Here is a 20,248-nt window from a genome sequence, read left to right as displayed (position 1 = left end):
TTCTGATTTACACCTAGAAGACAGCAAACTTCAAGTATGAGCCATCTTAAAAAATTAGGCCGGAGCAGGGGGAACAAAGACGGCTACACCTGTATAACAAGGCAAAACTTCCCACAACAGTCAGTCAGCAGAAAAATGGAGCATGTCCAAGGTCCTTCCAAAAATGTAGGCAATTCACAAGTTTCAAGGAGCAGATAAAAAAAAAAAAAGCCTTGAATTCTTGAATTCAGTCACCATCATCCCCACACATCCAGTGACTCTAACTGGTGCATACTTTGTGGGAGAATAGATCTATCTACATTACAGGTAGCCTGTGGTGTTTTTATGTTACCAGTTAAAATAAACAGTTCCTTCTCTCTGTGGAGTTTGTCATTTTTTGCCCAAACCCTCTGGCTACAGCACACTTAACTACCCTCTCAAATATAAACTTGAGGTAGTCTCTTAAAGGGACAGGAATCACTAAAAAATGCAGTTGGATTTCCTATGCAACTCACTGACTGAAATATGACCAGGGTGGTCCCCCACCCCCAGCACCACGCACAGCCCTATCCTAACCCCACCCCCACCCCAAGAACCTGTCAGCTTCTTTTTATAAATGACTCCAAGCTGCGGGTATCCATTTCACTGTGCTATTAGGGTAGTCAGGTGCCTAACTTGAGATAAAGTGACAAATGCTCTAGAAACCAGGCAGTTCCTTCTATGCTTTGATTTTCTCCAGTCCTAACTCATCTGCTCCAGAGCACTGTCTCAAGTTTATTCTGTGAGCTCAGTTGTTTTAAAAAACAAAAAAAACAACCAAAAAACCCCAGATTTTTCAAAAGATGAAACCACCATTAACACTTAAGTATAAAATTAAGCCATAAAACTCATAGTAAAACATGCTTTATAAGCCACATACGAGTTTAGCAACACCTATTAGATATCATGACCTTTGGCATTGGCATCTCCCGGTTTCAGTTCAGATATCACAGAGCTGGGGGAAAGATGATCGAAGTAATCTAATCCCTAACACTCATGTCCCAACCCTGTGACACAGCCTCAGCAGAAGCAGCGTCTTTCACGGTTACTCTCAGGAAACCAACGCAGCTTTATAAAAGAAAGTGCATCAAACACAATGATCAGATGAGAAAGGACTCCATAGCCAGACAGTTAATGTGGACAACACAGGCACACCCTGGGAAGCCCTGGGGTTCAGTGCCCATGGTTCAGAATAAAAAGAAATGGTGACACTCAATTCCTCTCTTTAGGAAAACATAAAAAGTGAGCCTCCGTGTCTGGGCCAGGTACAGAGGCCAGGCCTATAATCCCTGCCTGATTAGATTCTCTTTCTTTTTCTTCTCTTTCTTCCTTTCTTCCTTCCATCCTTCCTTCTACTCTGTCTTTTTCCTTCTGTCTTCCATCCTTTCCTTCCTTCCTCTATTCTTTCCTTTTTTTCCCCCTCCCCACCCCCTTCCTTCTTTCCTTATTCCCATAGTGTCTCACAGTGTAGCTTTGGCTGTCCCAGAGCTCAGTACGTGGATCAGACTGGCCTTGAACTCACAGAGATACACCTGCCTCCGCCTTTGCCTTTGAGGTGGAATTAAGGTGTGCGTCACTGTGCCTTTACATTTCTTAAAGGTTTGGTTACTGATGTTGCAAGTACATTCTTTCATGTAAGGAGGATAATTCAGTGAGGGGTACCACAACAGTGGGATTAATATGAACATTCTGAAGACAGTGTGTATTTCCTTTTATTTTTCCCTTTGTACCACAACCATGGGTTGAGGGCAGGAAATGATCTCACGGCAGGATTGTGTACTCTTTGGCCTTGAGATGCCGTGGTTAGTTTTGGTCTCCTGTTTCTTTCCTCTAAGGATGACAAAGCAACAGCTCTTTGCCATTTCTGTGGCTGCCTTTAAGCCACAGGTTTCCCTGTACTCATTCTCCCTGTGTCTTGTGTTAGAAGATGATGGTAGAACCCTGCATATTACTTGGAAGCTTCTACCCTAATTGAGAAATTGACTTACACTTAAGAGTGAACAAACTCCTCAGATTTTTTTTTTTTTGAGACAGACTGGGTTTTTACTCTGTAAGCCTCTCTGGCTTGGAACTCAGACAGCTCATTCATGGCTTGATTTTTCTGTGCATCGAAATCTCAAAGGCAGACAAGTAGATCTCTTGTGTTCAAGACCAGCCTCATCTATAATAGTGAATTCCAGGACAGCCAGGCCTAAATAGAGAGTGAATTAGGGGGAAGGGAAAAAGAGGAAGGAAGGAAGGAAGGAAGGAAGGAAGGAAGGAAGGAAGGAAGGAAGGGAGGGAAGGGAAGGAGGGAGGAGAGAGGGAGGGGGAGGAAAGGAAGGAGGGAGGGAGGGAGGGAGGGAAGGGAGGAAGGGAGGAAGGAAGGAAGGAAGGGAGGGAAGGGAAAGAGGGAGGGAGGGAGGGAGGGAGGGAAGGACAGAGGGAGAAAGGGAGGGAGGGAGGGAAGGAAGGGAGGGAGGGAGAAATAAAGAGAAGAAAAAGAAGGAGAATATAATCAGGCAGGGATTATAGGGGAAATATAACCAGACAGCAGAACCGGGCCTTTGCTATTCTACTTTCTTTCCCAGACTCTTGCCTTCTAAAAGGACAAACTTGGCAGGACCAAGGAAAGCACCCGGGCATCTCAATGAATTGGACAAAGTAAAGTCTAAATGGACAAACCCTGGCACGAATAAATGAGGCAGTCTTTAAAAATTAAGGAGCGAAACAGAGGCTTCTGAGAAGACATTCCCATTTCAAAACATGAGGCACTCAAAGCTCGTGGGCATCACAGCATCTCTCAAACTGACAGGAATTTTATAGACGTCGTCCGTACACAGCTGTGAGCACAGGAGAGAGGATCTACGCTCGCTACAGTTACTCACTTGCTTCCTTCTGTAATGAGAAAACTGAGAGAGTCCCAAAACAGTGGCCAGAGCTCCTCCGCCCACAAGAATAGTCCCCTTCACTGCCTTCTGAAACGCCATTGTTCAGCCTACAAAGGAAAAAAAAAGGAAAAGAAAAAGTTAATTGCATTGCATAACAATCTTAATCATAAGACACTGTACAGATTATGAAACTATCTTAACGTAGACAAGGAAACAGAAAATAAGAAGATTCCTGACATGACAATGGGTATACCATAATCTAAGAGCAGTAACTCAAAAAAAAAAAAAAATCAGGACAAGGAAATTGATTATGTAAACGTTACATTCAGAGCTGACAGGAATTAAAGAAAGAAATGCAAATTAAGAGACAACTCAGGGTATTTAAACAGTATAAAGTCAAGAGAGCTGTGAAAAGAAATGTCATTGTGGATTTGACAAAACTACAAGCTGTACTTGCGAATTTGTTCCCCAGCTAATCCTCTCCACAAGGGAAACTGGTGGGAGTCCCGGGTCATTCAACAGGACAATAAACCTCAGGCCCGCTTCAAATCCTTAGGCCTCAGGTTAAATTCAAACTCTGAGACAACTTTCTGGAGTTTTCCCTTCTTGATGTAACTCTCACAGAAGCGGAAAGCCGAGACACTGAGATTTCCACGCTAAAACAGTGGACACTTTACAGATAGGAAGTCACCAGATGCCAGGCCTGCTCCTCTAACAGAATGATAACTTTAACCTGCTGTAACTCTTTTTATTAGGGGAGCTTAAAGGGGGGAAGGGGGAAAAGAAAAGGAGGGGAGACTTCCTCTAGCCAGTGACAGGCCAGCAGAGGCAAGGAGAAAGCTCCTTTGTGTTCACGGGTATTGCTAAATAAAGTGCTGTATTGTGTGAGGGCCTGCTCTCTTCTCCCTTCTTTTTCTACTACTGGATTGATTGGATTTTTTTAAGTTCTGTTCATGGGGATTTAAAAATATTTTCTGACTTCTTTAGAAGCCAAAACCATTGCAAGGAATAAGAATCCCATCAAAATACTCTGGTCTACTTTTATTCTGTCAAACATAAAACGATAACACTGTGAGCATTTTTTTTTAACTTAGGAGCACATAATTTGAGCTGCCTAAACCTTTCTCCTTCCATTCACAAAAGCAGCTGGCACACCCAAGCTCTTAGAGGGAAGCTATTATTCTATTTTCCAGAAGGGGTAGTGATCAGTCCTGTCTGAACAAGTCACTTGTGCCTGACTAATACGAACCTTAAGTGCTTGCTAAGTTTAAAGGTAGTTTTAAAATACCAAAAAAAAATTTTAAAAAATCAATATAAATTATAATTATATGTTGGGTTTCATAGTGGATGTAAAATATCTGTTCTACTATCCTAAATTAAGGAATTTCAGTAGAGTTGGTAACTAGATTCCATACAGAATTTATTTTGAAATACTATAAATTATACACTAAAATAGAAGTTGGCATTTCTTTTTTTTTTTTTTTTGTCTTTCTGATCTTCTTCACAAACTCCAAAACTCCAGCATAGGTTTGTATTATTATTATTGTTATTGTTATTGTTATTGTTATTGTTATTGTTATTGTTGTTGCTGTTGTTGTTGTTGATATTCTTACCCAGGGAACTATTTACTATAAATACCCTGACATTGAAGGTCTCTCCTTTACTATCTTTGATGTGAGTTAGAAGAACAGAAAGACCAAAGGACATAGGAAGGGAAAGAAGCCCTTTCCTAAGAAGGGTTGAAGTCCCTCAGCAGGTAGAGAATCAGGATTCCTGATCCACATTTCCCTAAGTATATCCTTCTCTAGGGGTAAATCTGCAATTTTCTAAAACTCTCAACCAAAACACATTTAAAGTAGAAGGACAGGTCCTGACTTCCTTGCACAGTCCCTTGGGTAAGTTCTAATCCTGTCCACGGAGCCTCTTGAGCCAATCTACAATCTGATTTATCAGAGAGGCAAAGGAGAGGGAGGACACAGAGAGAGGCAGGAGAGGAGGACAAACAGGTTTCTTAGTTAGCAATCCTCTGAAACTGAAGTAGAGAGGCACCAAAATAGTACAAACAGCTACTGACAAGAGACACCGTGCACCTCATTCTTAACGATCCTATATTCATACTTGGATGGTTCTTACCCATTGCCTGCGTTCCTCTCCCGTGACCTCTGTGAAGTCCAGGAAGAATGTCTTTTCATAAACTAACTCTTGACTGAGACGTGCACATCCCTGCTCTCGGTGTACTTTCTATGAGCACTTTTCTATTTTTAATAAACTCCAACTCTATTTCACACAGACTTAGACTGAAATACTTCTGTGGTCAAAGCCATGACTCCTGTGCTGACCTGACTCAGGATCCCTAAAAGGAACTTCCCGGGCTGCTTCGAGCAGTAATGTGGAGCTGTGTCTTCCTCCGCCACCACTGACTTGCCCTACATAACCATACACTTTTGCTCAAACTGTGTTTGCTGGTCAAGGAAGTCAAATATTCAGTTACCCTTGAACTAAACCTTATCTTCTTTAAAGTCAAAACCACACAAAAGCAGACACCCTTTTATCACACAGCCTTACATTGTTTAAGGTGCTGAGTTCACATGGGTGCCTGTCTCCACACGACAACTCATGGGGACCCTGAGACAGCCTGCTATCAGACAGTTAGTTTGATCAACTCAAGACAGAGATTAGAGTCCTAGTTTTATTTACCTAAACAATGCGCGTGCCTACCCCATATAGACAGAAGCTTGGTGGTCCATTGGATGTGACTGTGGTGGGTGGTTTGACTTGGGGTGGTAGCACTACTTGTCTTGCTGATAACGTCATTCATGACCTCACAAAGGAAACCACACATCATCAAGGACCACTGTGGGGTGGTACACAGAACTCAAGGAGAATGTCTGGCATTAGGGGTTGGTCCATTCAGATAAATAGGTGTAGGGCTGATTCTTCCAAACGGGTCGCTTTCCTACCCACATAATAGTAATCTTTCAATTTAATTTTCCTATATGAAAATTAACAAAAGATTGGTTTTAATAACTCACTAATACTAAAAAAAACTATACTCATATAACACCAGAATTAGCAATATTTTTTGCTATAGTCATCTTTTTATAATCCCATGCAATAATTAAAAGTTCATTTCTTCTGAGGCTCTATCTCAAAAAAAAATTTTTATTTCTACCATTACCAAATCCTTGTAGAAGGTCACCTAACTACCTGTAATGAGTAAAACACATGCATAGACAAACCAAAAACTAAAAGACTGTTCCATCCAGTTAGGATAACACTGTTATCCTAAAATCAGTGTTGATATGTTTCTTTTTATTAAGAATGTCAAAATGGAACTGGATATGCTGGTGCATGCCTGTAATCCCATCGGTTGGGAGGCAGACACAGGCCTGTCTCTTATTAATTCCAGGACAGCCAGGACCCTGGAAATGAGACCCTGCCTCAAACGGCTAAAAATTAAAAAGTCACAATGACAACAGCAGTCATTTCTGGAGAGATTGCTTTACTTCTCACATGTTAACTCATTTCCTCTTACAACATCTGGTTTCAGTTGGCAAGATGGCCCAGTGGGCCAAGAGCCTGCCTCAGAAACACAGCGAAGGGCTTAGCACAGGTCTCCTGAACCCACACAAAAGGCAGCTCTCCTCAGGGAGATGGGAAGCAGAAAGAGAAGAATCTTCCAAAGCTCACTGGCCAGCTCCCCAGGTGAATGCAAGAGAAAAGCAAAAGGCCCTGTCTCAAAGCAGAAGGCAATGGCTGAAACCTGAAGTTGTTGTCCCTTAACTCACCAACCACCATCACCACCACCACCACCACCACCACCACCACACACACACACACACACACACACACACACGCACACGCACACGCACACACACACACATACTCATTCACTCACTCACGCACGCATATGGGGAGAGCCTCTGACAAAATGTCTGTCAATAGCCTTGAGCCAAATAAAGCAAGGCCTTGGCTTTAATGTTCAAAGAAACTTACTTAAAAGCAATAAATATAAACCTTATACCACCAACATATACCCATTACATGACCTTATAAGGAAAAGGGTCTCATGGTGAAAAGATTATTTCCAGGTACCAATTGTAAAAGTAATAAAAGATGGTTAGCAACAAGAACCTGTCTGCTCTTCCAAGGTGGGATTCTCAGTGCCAACCTGGTAGCTCACAACCTTCTTGAACTCTGGTTCCAAGAGAAGGGTTCCAAATGTCCTCTTCAGGCACCAGAGACCCAAATGGTCTACAGACATACATGCAGGAAGACCATCCATCCATATAAAATAAGATTTTTAAGTAACAAAGGCTGCAACCAAGAAGATAGCAAATAATGTGAGGCAGAATAGGAAATCAAGAAGAATAAAGGGGATGGGGGAATAGGACCCGCCTTATCAGAAACTTCGACACAACCTAAAAATCAAAGTTATCACAGTGTTTGTCCTTAAGACATTAACAACAATGAGCCCAGACCAAGCAGGGTCAGGATGTTTGTGGCCTTGATGTCAACTGCATTACCACTCGTGCATCATGAATCTAAACCAGGCACCTCAACACTTTGTTTATGAATAAAAATTCCTCAAGGGTCTGGAGAGATGACACAACAGTCAAGAGTCTTTGGGGCTCTTGCAGAGCTCTTGGGTTCCCCAGGCAGTACATCACAGTTGTCTGTAACTCCAGTATCAGGTGATCTCATCTGGCCTATGTAAGTACCAGGCAGGCATATGATGCACATATATCCGTGCAGACAAAGCATTCATACACCTAAAACAAAAATATTTCTTTTTCATTTCAAAAAAAAAATTTTAAAGGTAAATAAATCAGCACACATTTTTCCAAATTTTAAATTTACTTAACTTCTAAACCTTTCTTAGTCAGCAAACTTGACATTATATCCTTTGACTACAGTAATTGTGTTTCACTCTGATTTGTTCTGAAATCCTTTCACACTCAAGGGACCCATCTCAAAGACTCTGCTCCAGAATTCTGCTTCACCTGAGAAGAGGAGGGGCTCTAAAAAATAAATAAAATAAAAATAAAATAAATAAACAAGCAAATACATAAATAGAAAGAAAATGATACAACCACATTAACTAGCTTATCACACAGCTCAATGTCCATGCTTTCTGGACTGTTAATTAAATCACATGCACAGTGATTCAGGACTGGCTCCCACGCTGGCACGCCCTGACTCTAATTCTTCCAAGAAGTCTAGCTCAGCTGGCCAAGCCTAAACAAAATGGCCCTCACGCACGCACACATCTGCTCAAGATGTGTCTCCCTTACAGTAGAAGTGTGTGCAGGTTATTGTAGAGGGCCTGGTTGAGGTGCCATGCTACCTGGCAGGGACTTGACATTGACCAAGGTGAAGTTCCTCTCCCAGTCTTAGAGCAGAAATGCCTGTGTTAAGTAGGGTAGAGCAGGGTTGAGCGCTCAGACCAAGGTGAAGCCCATTGTTCTTCAAGGACCTGCAGTTTCCAGAGAGGCACTAGCCACCTGCTTTGCAACCTGAACTGGTTCTACTGAGAGTTTCCAGCCTTTGGGGGAAGGTTCTCCCTCACCCCCTCCTATATATTTGGAGACCCCCATTAAACTTTGAGCCTTGATCAGAAAACTTGTCTTGTCTGGTTATTTCTCTGGCCTGCTTGTCTTTTTATTTCAGCCCCAGCTCCCCATCTAGGTGACCTTGGTGTCAATCTCTTTTTACTGCCTTCCCATACATCCCCCAGCTTCCCTTCCAGGTAACTGCAGGTAGCTGCGGGCAGTTACAGGTTATGAGAAAGAAGAGACCACCTAGATGACAATGAAGTGGTCCCCATGTAGGCTGAATGAGCTTGGTTTTAAGGCAACCTTGGGAAGGGTGACCAAAGAGAACTGACAGACAATGACAGGAGGAAGTGGGCCGAGAACAACATGGTAAAGTGAGGGATCCTGGGAGCTGGGGAATGGCCCCACTGGTACAATGTTCCGATCCAGACAGACAAACCGGAAGAAGGAAGGAACTGAGAAAATTTCAAATCTTAGTGCAATAGTTATTGGAAGAAAACAAGTGAGTTAGAGCCATTTAGCCAACTAAAACTTATTTTTTAAAGGGCTTTCAAAGTAATCAGCCACAGGTATGGCTTAGGAAACATCAGCCTAGATGTGAGCACTGCAGCTGCTCCTTGAGTGCCACAGACACCAACTACAGCTGCCACTTCTCCAAGTCTGCAGGGACTGCCTGAGCTTACCTGGTCCGACTGAACCTGTCCTTGGCTGTCCCTCAAGGACTCCCACTATAGATAGCAACTCAGATAAACACACATCTCAAACACAGTCCCAGAGTGCTCCCTACCTGAGAGGCAAGGCCACCCCTCCAGCTAAATCATATATTTGAATAACTTAGTCAAACATCTACCTTTAAAAGCAAGGTACAACCATCAACTGAAAATTACGAAAAGGCCAACAAGAACTGTCGGTGGGAAAAAGGGCTTGCCACACAAGTTCAGTCTCCCAGATCCCAAGATAGAGAGAACTGCCTCCCACAAGATACCCTTTGCCATGATCTGTGAGCACAAGCACACGGCACATTATAGGCATGCAAACACAATAATAATAAAACAAATTTTAAGACAGAAAAATACAGGACAACCAGAAGTATACTTATGCTCAAATGGGTATTTCCACTCTGGCCCCTGAATTCTCTACCTACAGTGCTCACTTTACTGCCCACTCCAGATCTACAGCTAATCTCTCTCAGCACTCGTAACGTAACGGTAACTTAAGATCTCATGTATTCACACTCATCTCTCGCTGTGAGAGAAACCTCTGACCTGTAGACAAACTTCCCTACCTTTCTGGCCTCTAATAAGCAATCCCAATGACCGCAATGAACTTTTAATTTCCGTGTTCTCCACTAACTGCAGAAAAATGGGAACTTCTGAACATTTGACTAGGAATGAGCATCCCTTACACGTGTGATCAGTGTGAGGGAAAAGTGCAGGTCAGCGAGCACTCAGCTGGGCGTGGAGGTGCGTGTCTGTTATCCCGGGACCAGCCGGAGATAACTCCGGAAGAGGCCAGCCAGAGATGACTAGCAAGACCTGTCTCAAAAGGCAAAGGACGGAGCTCCGTAGTGGAGCGCTTGTCTAGGAAGAAGAGGACTTCAACCAGCACACCTGCAGTTTTGGAGACCAGGCTCTACAGCAAGATAGTGAAGTGCTACACACTCTTTTGATTACCTACAGTGAAAAGCCCAGACGCATACAAACTTCGACACCCCCCCCCACCAGAGTATAACTTAGAGTTAGCACGTGCTATCTCACTAACCATTTTCAAACTACACATACAAGCCAGCCCGAAGGTAGCACAAACCCCCCCATACTTCCCTTCCACCCCCTCTTCCCTCTGAGTCACATCACACTGTCACACCCATGAGAGGCACAACTCCGGGGCCCAACCCACGTGTCCAACCACTTATTAATCCAGTGACTTTTAAAAGAAAGGTATGTGAATTTTACAAAATTAAAAAGGCAACACTTGCTCAGAGGAAATCTCACCCAGTGTGTCCGGAATTTAGACACAGACATCCATCCACAGCACAATGGAAGAGGCCACAGTGAACTCAAATCACCTGCTCTTCCACTGAGCCACACGAGAACTCATATTAAAACTACAAGGATTTCTGGGTTCTTTGAACTAGTGAGGTTGTTTGTGAGGTTGTTTGTTTGCTTGTTTGTTTCGTGTTTTTTTTTTCTGTTTGGGGTTTATTATTGTTTGGAAGTTTTCTGAGGCAGTCTCCAGTAGTACAGGTTAGCCTTAAACTTCTGATCTCTTGCCTCTGCCTCCCCAGTGAAGAGGTCACGGGGAAACATCAGCAAACCCAGGTTTGGACAGGTTGTAACAAAGAAAAGTCTTTATTATTCCAACTGCTCACAAAGAAGTATGTTTTGGTTCAGACACAGAACACACTGTCAAGCACTGACACAATCAAGTGGTAGGCAACCAAAGCACAACTAGACTGGTTGGAAATGCTCTTTCTACATGACTCTAACAGAAAGGCGTGAACCAATCACGTTTTAAGAACAGATGCCTATCTGTTAGTCACCCTTGAAAGTGTGTGCGTGTGTGTTTGTGTGTGTGTGTGTGTGTGTGTGTGTGTGTGTTTATAATGAACTGAGGAGACGTGAGAGCATAATGCACCCTCAGGTTCCAGGTGATCAAATTCTAGGCTGTGGCCAAGAAGGAAGGTAAGCACTGGTTTGAGGCCAACCTGATCTACATAGTTTTAGGCAAGCCACGATTACATAGTGAGACTCGTCTCAAAAGAACTAAACCAGGTGTGGCGGTACATGCCTGTAATCCTAGCACTTGGCAAAAGGGCAAGGAAGGACAATCAGGAGTTCATAGCCAGCTGTCACTATATAATTCGTTCAGGACACCCAAGTCTATGTGACAGCCTGTCTCCACAACTAGAACAAACTAACTAAAAGACCATACCTGAGTTTGTATTATAATTAGTAATAGCACTATATTTTCAAATCAACTTTTTATACTGTGGAAAGCTAAACTGTTTAAATACATATCTTCTCCATCACTACTACAAATACTTCTGGAGAAGTAGTCCTGGAGAAGAACTGAAGTAGAAATAATTCTGTGGCCAGGAAGTGTGCTGGGGTGGGGATTCAGGCAGTCCGCTGCAGTACGATAAAGATGATCCCCGAGCTTACCACATTGTATACCTGTGTTCCATTTCCCCCCCAGCTTATTTAAATCCATTCCTGCACACATCCAATAATTCATATATATATATGGATATTAAGCTGCACAAACAGTGAATGTGTTTAGAAAACCTGAAATACACTAGCCACAATAATATCGGACTGAACCATTTTTGGTAAAGTGGTCAGAATCCCTAAACACATCCGACCCTCAGGGAAACAGCTATCAGAAAACAAGAGAGGTTGAAATAAAATGTCCGCACACAATGACCCTATTCAAGGGTATGTGCAACAGTAGAGCATTGTCCAGTCCCTCTATCCTTGCCCCAAAATTATTTATTCAGTTTCCTTTCACCTAAGCAAAAACTCTGAGTGTACTGGCTGGTTTTGTGTCAATGTGACACAGGCTGGAGTCATCACAGAGAAAGGAGCTTCAGTTGGGGAAGTGCCTCCATGAGATCCAGCTATAAGACATTTTCTAAATTAGAGATCAAGGGGAGAGAGCCCCTTGTGGGTGGTGCCATCCCTAGGCTGGTATTCTTTGGTTCTATAAGAGAGCAGGCTGAGTAAGCCAGTAAGAAACATTCCTCCATGGCCTCTGCATCAGCTCCTGCTTCCTGACCTGCTTGAGTTCCAGTCTTGACTTCTTTTGGTGACGAAAAGCAATGTGGAAGTGTAAGCTGAATAAACCCTTTCCTCCCCAACTTGCTTCTTGGTCCTGATGTTTGTGCAGAAATAGAAAGAAACCCTGACTAAGACACCAAGCAGTGTTGTTTCCTCCATCTTAGTCATCTTAGCTACAGCCAGGTGTAGCCCTCACGCCTGAAATCCTACTAGTAAGCAAGCTGAACGAGAGGAATGCCAGTAGGTTCACCTAGCCTGAGTTACAAGGCACGACAATGTCTTTTTAAGAAAAAAAACAAAACAAAAACAAACAAACAAAAACTTAGCCTAAGCAGACTTGATCATCTTAAGATCTTGTTCACCTCACCCCACCTCCATGTGGCAGCCCTCTTAATCTTTTTTTTTTTTTTTTGGTTTTTCCCTTATGAGGTTTGGCACACACCCCAAATGGAAAAAACATAATTATAGACTTACATAAACAAGAAGTCTACTTACCAGGGCCTGAGATAGTCATTGGTACCAACATGACAGAGCTACGACAACGGCAGGATTTTTTTAGGGTTTTTTGTTTGTTTGTTTGTTTTTTGTTTTTGTTTTGTTTTGTTTTTGTTTTTTCAAGACAGGATTTCTCTGCGTAGCCCTGGCTGTCCTGGAACTCTGTAGACCAGACTGGCCTCGAACTCAGAAATCTGCCTGCCTCTGCCTCCCAGAGTGCTGGGATTAAAGGCGCACGCCACCACCGCTCTGCTCAATATTGTAAAGCGATCTTTTTCATTTAAGATGACTAGGTGGGTAAAGGCACTTGACTCCTAGACTGAGAATCTTTATTTAATCCCCAGGACCCACAAGGTGTAAGGAGAGAACCAACTCCTGCAAGATGTCCTCTGACCTGCACGCACACACACATTAAGCACAGGTCTTCTTGCAGAGGACCTGAGTGCGATCTCCAGCACCAGGAGAAACACAATACTCTCAATGCCTCACTTCTTCCTTAGTCAGCCCAAGCGTCCCACCTCAATTTTTCCTTTATCTGCATGGTAAAGTGTTTTCTATTTCTTCCAAACTATTGGGCTGATGATAATCTGTACAAACTTTATAAGCTCTCTAAGTACTTCCAGCTTATCACCATGGTTGGAAATTGAGAGGCAAATTATCTGAAAGGATGTTCCAAAAACAAACAAACAGCTCCAAACACTGAAAAGAGGCCACAGAGCAGCATCTTAGCACTGGGAGTTTAACGCGCATGGGCATTTCATTTCTCCTTGTCTCTTCTCATCTTGTAAATTAGAAAACGTGTGCATTTTGATGTAAGCAATATGGACACAGCAAGCTAACTTCCCACGGTTCTCACAAACACAAAGAATTCCTAGTTAGGCATAATGGGGAGTACCAGACACTAGGAAAGCAAAAAGCCTGAGCATCCTAAATCAAGGCCATCCCACACAGAGAGTTCCAAATCCTCCCCGCTGACAGACTCTGTCTCAAAAATCTAAAACCCCGGTAGGGTGTGGTGACCCACACTTTTGATCCCAGCATTTGGGTGGGACCCAGAGGCCTGGAGCTCTTGGTAAATTCAAAGTCAGCCTGGTCTATACAGTGAGATCCAGGCCATCTATGGTTACATAGTGAGATTCTGTCTAAAAAAATATACATAAAAACAAACACCTCAGTGATGAGTTACAGCCCTACACAACCTGAAGGCAGAGATAGAAGGATTACAGGTTTGAGTTTGAGCTACGTGGCCTATCTCAGAAAATACAAAATAGAAGAGTGGTCCTGGGCAGAGAGGGCTCCGTGAGGAAAGGCCTCACATGCAAGTGTGAGGACCAGTCTGAATCCCAGCACACATGTAGATGCCTGGCAAGCATGGTAGCCCATGTGTAATGCCAGCACCTGAAAGGAGGAGATATGTAATCTCAAACTGGTTGGCTAATCTAGTCAATTCTGCAAGCTCTGGGTTCAAGTAAGAGCTCTGTCTCAATATGTAAGGTGGGGGTCAATTGAAGAAGACTCCAGATATCAATCTCTGGCAGGCCGGGTACCTTGTACTCATACAGATATACAAACAAACATGCACGCAACATGCATACTGGTTAATTTTATATCAACAACATAGTCATAGAGGAGGGATCCTTAATTGATAAAATGCCTCCATAAGATTGTACCACAGGCAAGCCCGTAGTGCATTTTTTTTCTTAAATTAGTGATTGATGGGGAAGGGCTCAGCCCATTGTGGATGGCACCACCACTGGACTCATGGCCTGGGTTCTATGTGAAAGCAGGCTGAGCAAGCCAGTAAGCAGCACCTCTCCATGGCCTCTGCATCAGCTCCCGCCTCTAGCTTCCTGCTCTGACTTCCTCAGTGATGAACTATGATGTGGAAGTGGAAGCCAAATGAACCCTTTCCTCCCCAAGTTGCTTTTAGTCACAGTGTTTAATCACAGCAATAGTGTCCTTAGCCACTCACATACAAGATTATTTCAAAGCAGGGAGACATACACATGTGTGCATGCATGCACACAACTTGGCTTTTATACCCTCACCTACACAGACCCACGCTTATCTCGAAACTAACGCACTAAACCTCTCCTTCCACTCCAGAAACAATTGAAATGCCTTTCTATGCTCAAACAGATTTAAAGAAGTCTATTTTTTAACTTGTTTGGATAGAAAGTGCAAAACTCTCTGTCTTCTAACCATATATATGCAAATCACCTCAGCTAATTGGAATCAATGTATTCATTCATACGGCAAAGTAAAGTCACCCTAGTTCTAGCCAACATTTTTGGCAAATGACACAAATATACCTACATTTATACTCTACATCATTAAAATAGGATTATGTATAACTGATACTTCTTTACAAAACAGAGCTATATATACATGTGTAACCAGTGTATGTTCAACATAATTTATAACTAAATTAGTCAGTACAGTGTACTGACACTTTCTAGTCTTTTTCAGTACATTCAAGGGCCTCCAGGATAAAGTAAGTCCAATTTCATAGTGTGAGCTATTTTTTTGTTATTGCTATATTTTAGAATTCAAACACACACATTAGCACAGGAAAATAAAAATCATAAGATCTCAGAATATAACCAAAGAATTCCACCAACTATTCAGAAAACTATCCCTGAACCATCTTGCCAAGTGAAGAAGGCAGGTGGAGGGCCAGTGGGTGTGAGCGTATGCAGCCTGCTAGATGTCCAGCACAGCTCTGAAGATGGAGGACCCCTCTGTGGTCATGGATGGGGAGTGTTTTATAAACATAAGAAGCTTTTAAAAGGCTGGAGAGACGGCTCAGTGGTTAAGAGCACCGACGGCCCTTCTAGAGATCCTGAGTTCAACTCTCAGCAACCACATGGTGGCTCGCAACCATCTGCAATGGGGTCTGATGCCCTCTTCTGATGTGTCTGAAGAGAGCAATGGTGAATACATAAGATAAAAAAAGATAAATAAATAAATCTCTTTTTTTAAAGAAGAACCTTTTATAATATCTTTTAAATGCCATGCTATGAAACAATAAACAAAATGAGGCCGGGCAGTGTTGGCGCAAGCCTTTAATACCAGTACTTAGGAGGCAAAGGCAGGTGGATTTCTGAGTTTGAGGCCAGCCCGATCTACAGAGTGAGTTCCAGGACAGCCAGGGCTACACAGAGAAACCCTGTCTCAGAAAAACATACATACATACATACATACATACATACATACATACATGCATACATACATACATACATACATACATACATACATACATACATATAATGAGCAACAATTTCGAGAGTAACTGGGTGGGGAGGGTGGGGGATAGTGACAATCGGAATTTGGATAGCGTTCATGAGTGTGATGTGGAGAGGTCTTTTGAGGAGAGGTCAGCATCAGCTCCTGAGGAGGCAATGGCTTTTGCAAGAGGCCAACAGACAAACAAAGATACTCAGCCTGTACAGGCTCCACATATTTGGTATGCCGAAAGGCCACTGTGACTGCATCAAGAGGTGGTGGCAGTCGGTCCCTGCTGAAGTCAGAATGAGAGACAGCTGCCAAGTCACACACGACCTCCTCCTACAAGGCTTTCATTCTGACAACACAACACGGAGACAGGAAAGCATGGGAGGGGCTTTAAGCATACAGCAGTCTGATGAAATTTGTGTTTCAAAAGAAGGAATTGTCTGTGGTGCACAGATCAGAGGTAGAGCATTTACTTACCAGGAGAGGTCATGTATTTGAAACCCAGGGAAATCAGGGAGATCAGCAAGAGTTGGTAGTGTGTAAAACCAGTTCATTTGGTTTTTCACAGGACACAGCCACGTTTATCAATATATGAAATGTATGAAAAGGAGGCAGAAGGAAATAGAGAAAGAATGAAGACCCTCCCTGAGAAAGAAAGTAAAACACACAAACCACAATCAAAAATAGTATCTACCATAGGAAAACCCACACTTCCGGCATCATCTTGAGTACAAATACCTATTGAACACACCTACTTGAAAGACTGTTCCCTCTCATTCACTGTGACAAGCTGGTACAATGAACAGCCTCTCCAATATCCAAAGAGGAATGTGGCTTCACATCTTGTCCCCCTGGGGATGGGGTTGTTTGCAGGTTACCTTCCCATACATACATACATACATACACACATACATATACATAAACACATAAACACACACACTACTCATAACTTGAACTGATTTTAGGCATGTATTGCAAAAGACTCTTGGGTCATATCTCAATAAGGTAAGGGACCCAGGACACCACCATCTGCTAACCTTCTGTGTGAAGCAGAGTGACCCAGTTTAGTGCACATTTAATAGGGGAGACTGCATATGATTAATTAGTTACTCATTTTTATGGGTTTGAATCTTGAAGAGGATGCCAAGCCTCCCTCATTTTATTTCATAATTTCCCCCTATTGGAGACTGAAGAAAGAGTCAATTGCCTGACCGTTGTTGTCACACTGGAAGCTAAAGGGCCCTGCATTTCAATTCCAGCTCAGGAAACACTCTTGACTGAGCAGATGCAATTCTCCTAACCCCAGTGGACTAGGCTAACGCTGTTGTCAGTCAAATCACAGGGCTGATGGAACTCATCGGAGCGCGTTAGCAATTCAGAGTCAACAGCTTCTCCTCAGCCAGGAACTCTAAGATAATGCTGAAAGAATCAAAGCCAGTCCAAAAGATTTAGTCCAGAGCTTGAGCCCAGAGCTTACGCAGGCAGGAGGCAAGTGACTTGTAAAATGGCGTTTCTAATAGGACTCTTGTCAAAACTCCAGGTTCCAATATCAACGGGGCGACCTTCGGGCCTGACCTCCCCCAGTGCACTTCGGCCTACTCTGAGGCCATTACCTTGGCAGCTGCCAACAGCATGCTTTGTTATGTTCTGAGGCAGCTGAGTGCTTCCACAGAGACTGTGACCTTAGGTGTTCACCCCAGGCTATGACAGACAGCCTCAGCCTGAAACATACCTGATGCCTCTGGACCTCAGTTTCTTCGAATAAAAAAAGAAAAACAGGATTGGAAGTGGAGCAATGTACCTACCTATTAAACATAATACCCAGGAGCTCCTCTCGGTGTGATAGTGAGCACCTTTAACCTTTAGTCCCAGCACTCAGGAGGCAGAGGCAGGCATATCTCCGAGTTCGAGGCCAGCCTGGTCTACAAAGTGAGCTCAAGGACAGCTGGGGCTACACAGAGAAAACCCTGCCTGGAAAAGCAAAAACAAACAAGCCAAAAAGCCACCTGGAGTTTGGATCCCTGGCGCAAGCGTAAACGCTGGGCGCACTGCGGGTTGTGTGTGGATCCCCTTCCCGGCCAGTATCTAGCCAGTCAGTGTTTAGATTGCATATAGATTTCTTAGCATTAGGGATAGAGACACCATGATGAGGATGTATAAAAACATATAAAACAGCTACCCAACTCAGAACTGGAACATACCTACAATTCCAGCACTCAGAAGACAGGGGCAGGAGGATTACTGCAAACACCCGGCCTATATAATAAATTCCACGGTAGTCATGGCTACTTTCCAAGACCTTGATTCAAAACCTTAAAAGTGGATGTGCATACAAACTTCTGTGTAAGCATATGAGCAGATGCTAACATGCAGAATCGAGGAGCACCCACCCCCCTAATTTGAAACAAGTAGGGTTGAATCACTGAATGCAGTTTTAATATCTGCATAATGATTACGTGTTATTCTTGTAATAAGTTCTCTAAGAGAACCCTGTAAATGGACAGCTGGCATCTGACCAAATCCCATGTCATCTGACCAATACTCGTGTGATTTTCCTGTTATACAACCATTCTTGTCTTTAATAAAGATAAGTAAAGAACCACACAAGAAAGGAGAAATAGGCTTTGCCTTTGCAATTTATTAGGAGTCATGGAGCAAGAACTAGAAAACACTGCAGAAGTATTTACCTTTCTCTGAAGAGTATAGAGTATCCACCCTAAGATGAACTCGTCTTAAACATCTGATATAACTATTTAAACTAGTTAATGTCAAGTTTCAAACTCAAGGCAAGCAACTGAGATGCCGATTTAACATACCAAAGCAGACCTGGCCTCCAGGTTCTCCCAGCATCCCTCAGTCCTACCTGTACCCTGAACTTTCCAGCCCAGGGACTGGGCTGCCCTTTCCCAGAGGCTCCTCCCAACATAATGCAGACATTTTGGTTACCTCCTCTCTCTGCCCTTTTTTGGCCTCCTGGCTGCTGTACTTGGTTCCCCTCTCTCCCTTTTCCTCCTCCTCCACCCTTTGTCCCTACGAGGTTCAGGGTCATGTTCACTCTGGACTCTCGCAGATGTCCATGTGTCTGGCTATGCTCTCCTACATATCTGTGACAAACTTTCTCCTCCACCATACCTAGGAGCAGCCATGCCCTTTCCGTTCCTTTTCCTTTCTTTCTTTTTTCATTCAGTTAAATCGAACCAAAACTACCTCTTTTTCAATCTGTGTGTATGTGTGTGAGAGAGAGACAGAGAGAGAGAGACAGAGAGAGATGTGTACATAAATATAGCCACATATCGACAGCGTACACCCCAAGGTTAGAGGACAACCTTCAGTGGTTGGTTACTGCGGTCTACCTTTCTGCTACTTTGCTGTAGACTCCAGGCTACCAAAATTAGGTGGACCACTCACACAAGGGCCCTTGAACTGCCCTAGGCCGTAAAGGAAGCTCACAGCTCACGAGAAAGCACAGCCTCTCCTAGGATGAGCTCAACCTTCCTCCCCTGCTACCAACAATTTACTACTTGTTTGCAGGACACTGCCCTTTATCAGGGTACATCCCGGCCCCTGTAGTCGTAGGTGCCGTCCTTATCACAGTCACACTTGACTGGGCACATTCAGGGTGACGTGGCATAGTCAACTGACATCACTGTCAAGTTCAGTGCAACATCCACTGTGGGAGAACCTGTACCACACCTGAGACACCAGCAGCCCTTCGGCTCAACTCAGACACAAGCAGTGAGACAATGAGTTTAGTTAGCGACTCCTCTATAAAGTCTCACCTGCCTCCAAAGTTGCAGTGTGAAATGTACCTGCCAACTGCCACTGTGATATCTAAGACCTATATGCTTTCACTAACTACACGCCCACAATGCAGATGTGGCCACTACACCAGCCTGTAAGCAGAGAGGCAAACAACAGCCTGCCTTCGTGGAGATGCAAGCTTGCCTTAGGCCTACCGAGCACCGAGCACCGAGCACCGGCGCTAAACCAGGTACTCTTATCACTCATAAACAAATCCTGTCAGTTCCCTGGTAAAACAGTCAGTAGGCCTCCATTAGCGTTTCTCTAAAATCGCCTTCCAAAATAAACACTCTGTCAAACAGAAGAGATTCTGTTATTTGTGGAGTGGCCTGTCACAAAGCAGTACACAGCCCAGGACCTCCTGCAGATATGGGCCACAGGTTGGTGGTAGCAGAAGTCAAAGGGAGGGAGCTGACTTCCCTTCAGGTCAGGCTGCAATCACGTGAAGTCCAGCGGCTGGACCGCCAACACTGTTAGTGGACACAAACTGAAAGCATTC

At 43.6% G+C, this 20,248-nt stretch overlaps 1 protein-coding gene across 3 annotated transcripts in view; it reads right to left on the bottom strand.

Annotated features, from left to right (window-relative positions):
* Positions 1 to 20,248, bottom strand: part of Gpd2 (glycerol-3-phosphate dehydrogenase 2) — a 134,418-nt gene that overhangs the window by 98,040 nt on the left and 16,130 nt on the right. For 2 of the 3 annotated variants that reach the window (XM_052182500.1, XM_052182499.1), the window contains exon 2: positions 2,886 to 2,995. In XM_052182500.1, coding sequence (XP_052038460.1) covers positions 2,886 to 2,987 — 102 coding nt within the window. In that variant the 5' untranslated portion in view covers positions 2,988 to 2,995. Of the gene's footprint in view, positions 1 to 2,885; positions 2,996 to 3,341; positions 3,409 to 20,248 lie in introns of those variants that run through there. The other variant, XM_052182501.1, reaches the window with a different exon arrangement.

The sequence above is a fragment of the Apodemus sylvaticus genome, chromosome 5 (genome assembly GCF_947179515.1).
Source record: "Apodemus sylvaticus chromosome 5, mApoSyl1.1, whole genome shotgun sequence".
Classification (NCBI taxonomy): domain Eukaryota; kingdom Metazoa; phylum Chordata; class Mammalia; order Rodentia; family Muridae; genus Apodemus; species Apodemus sylvaticus.
Note: the sequence above shows the minus strand (reverse complement) of the source record. Positions and strands in the feature narration are given on the sequence as shown.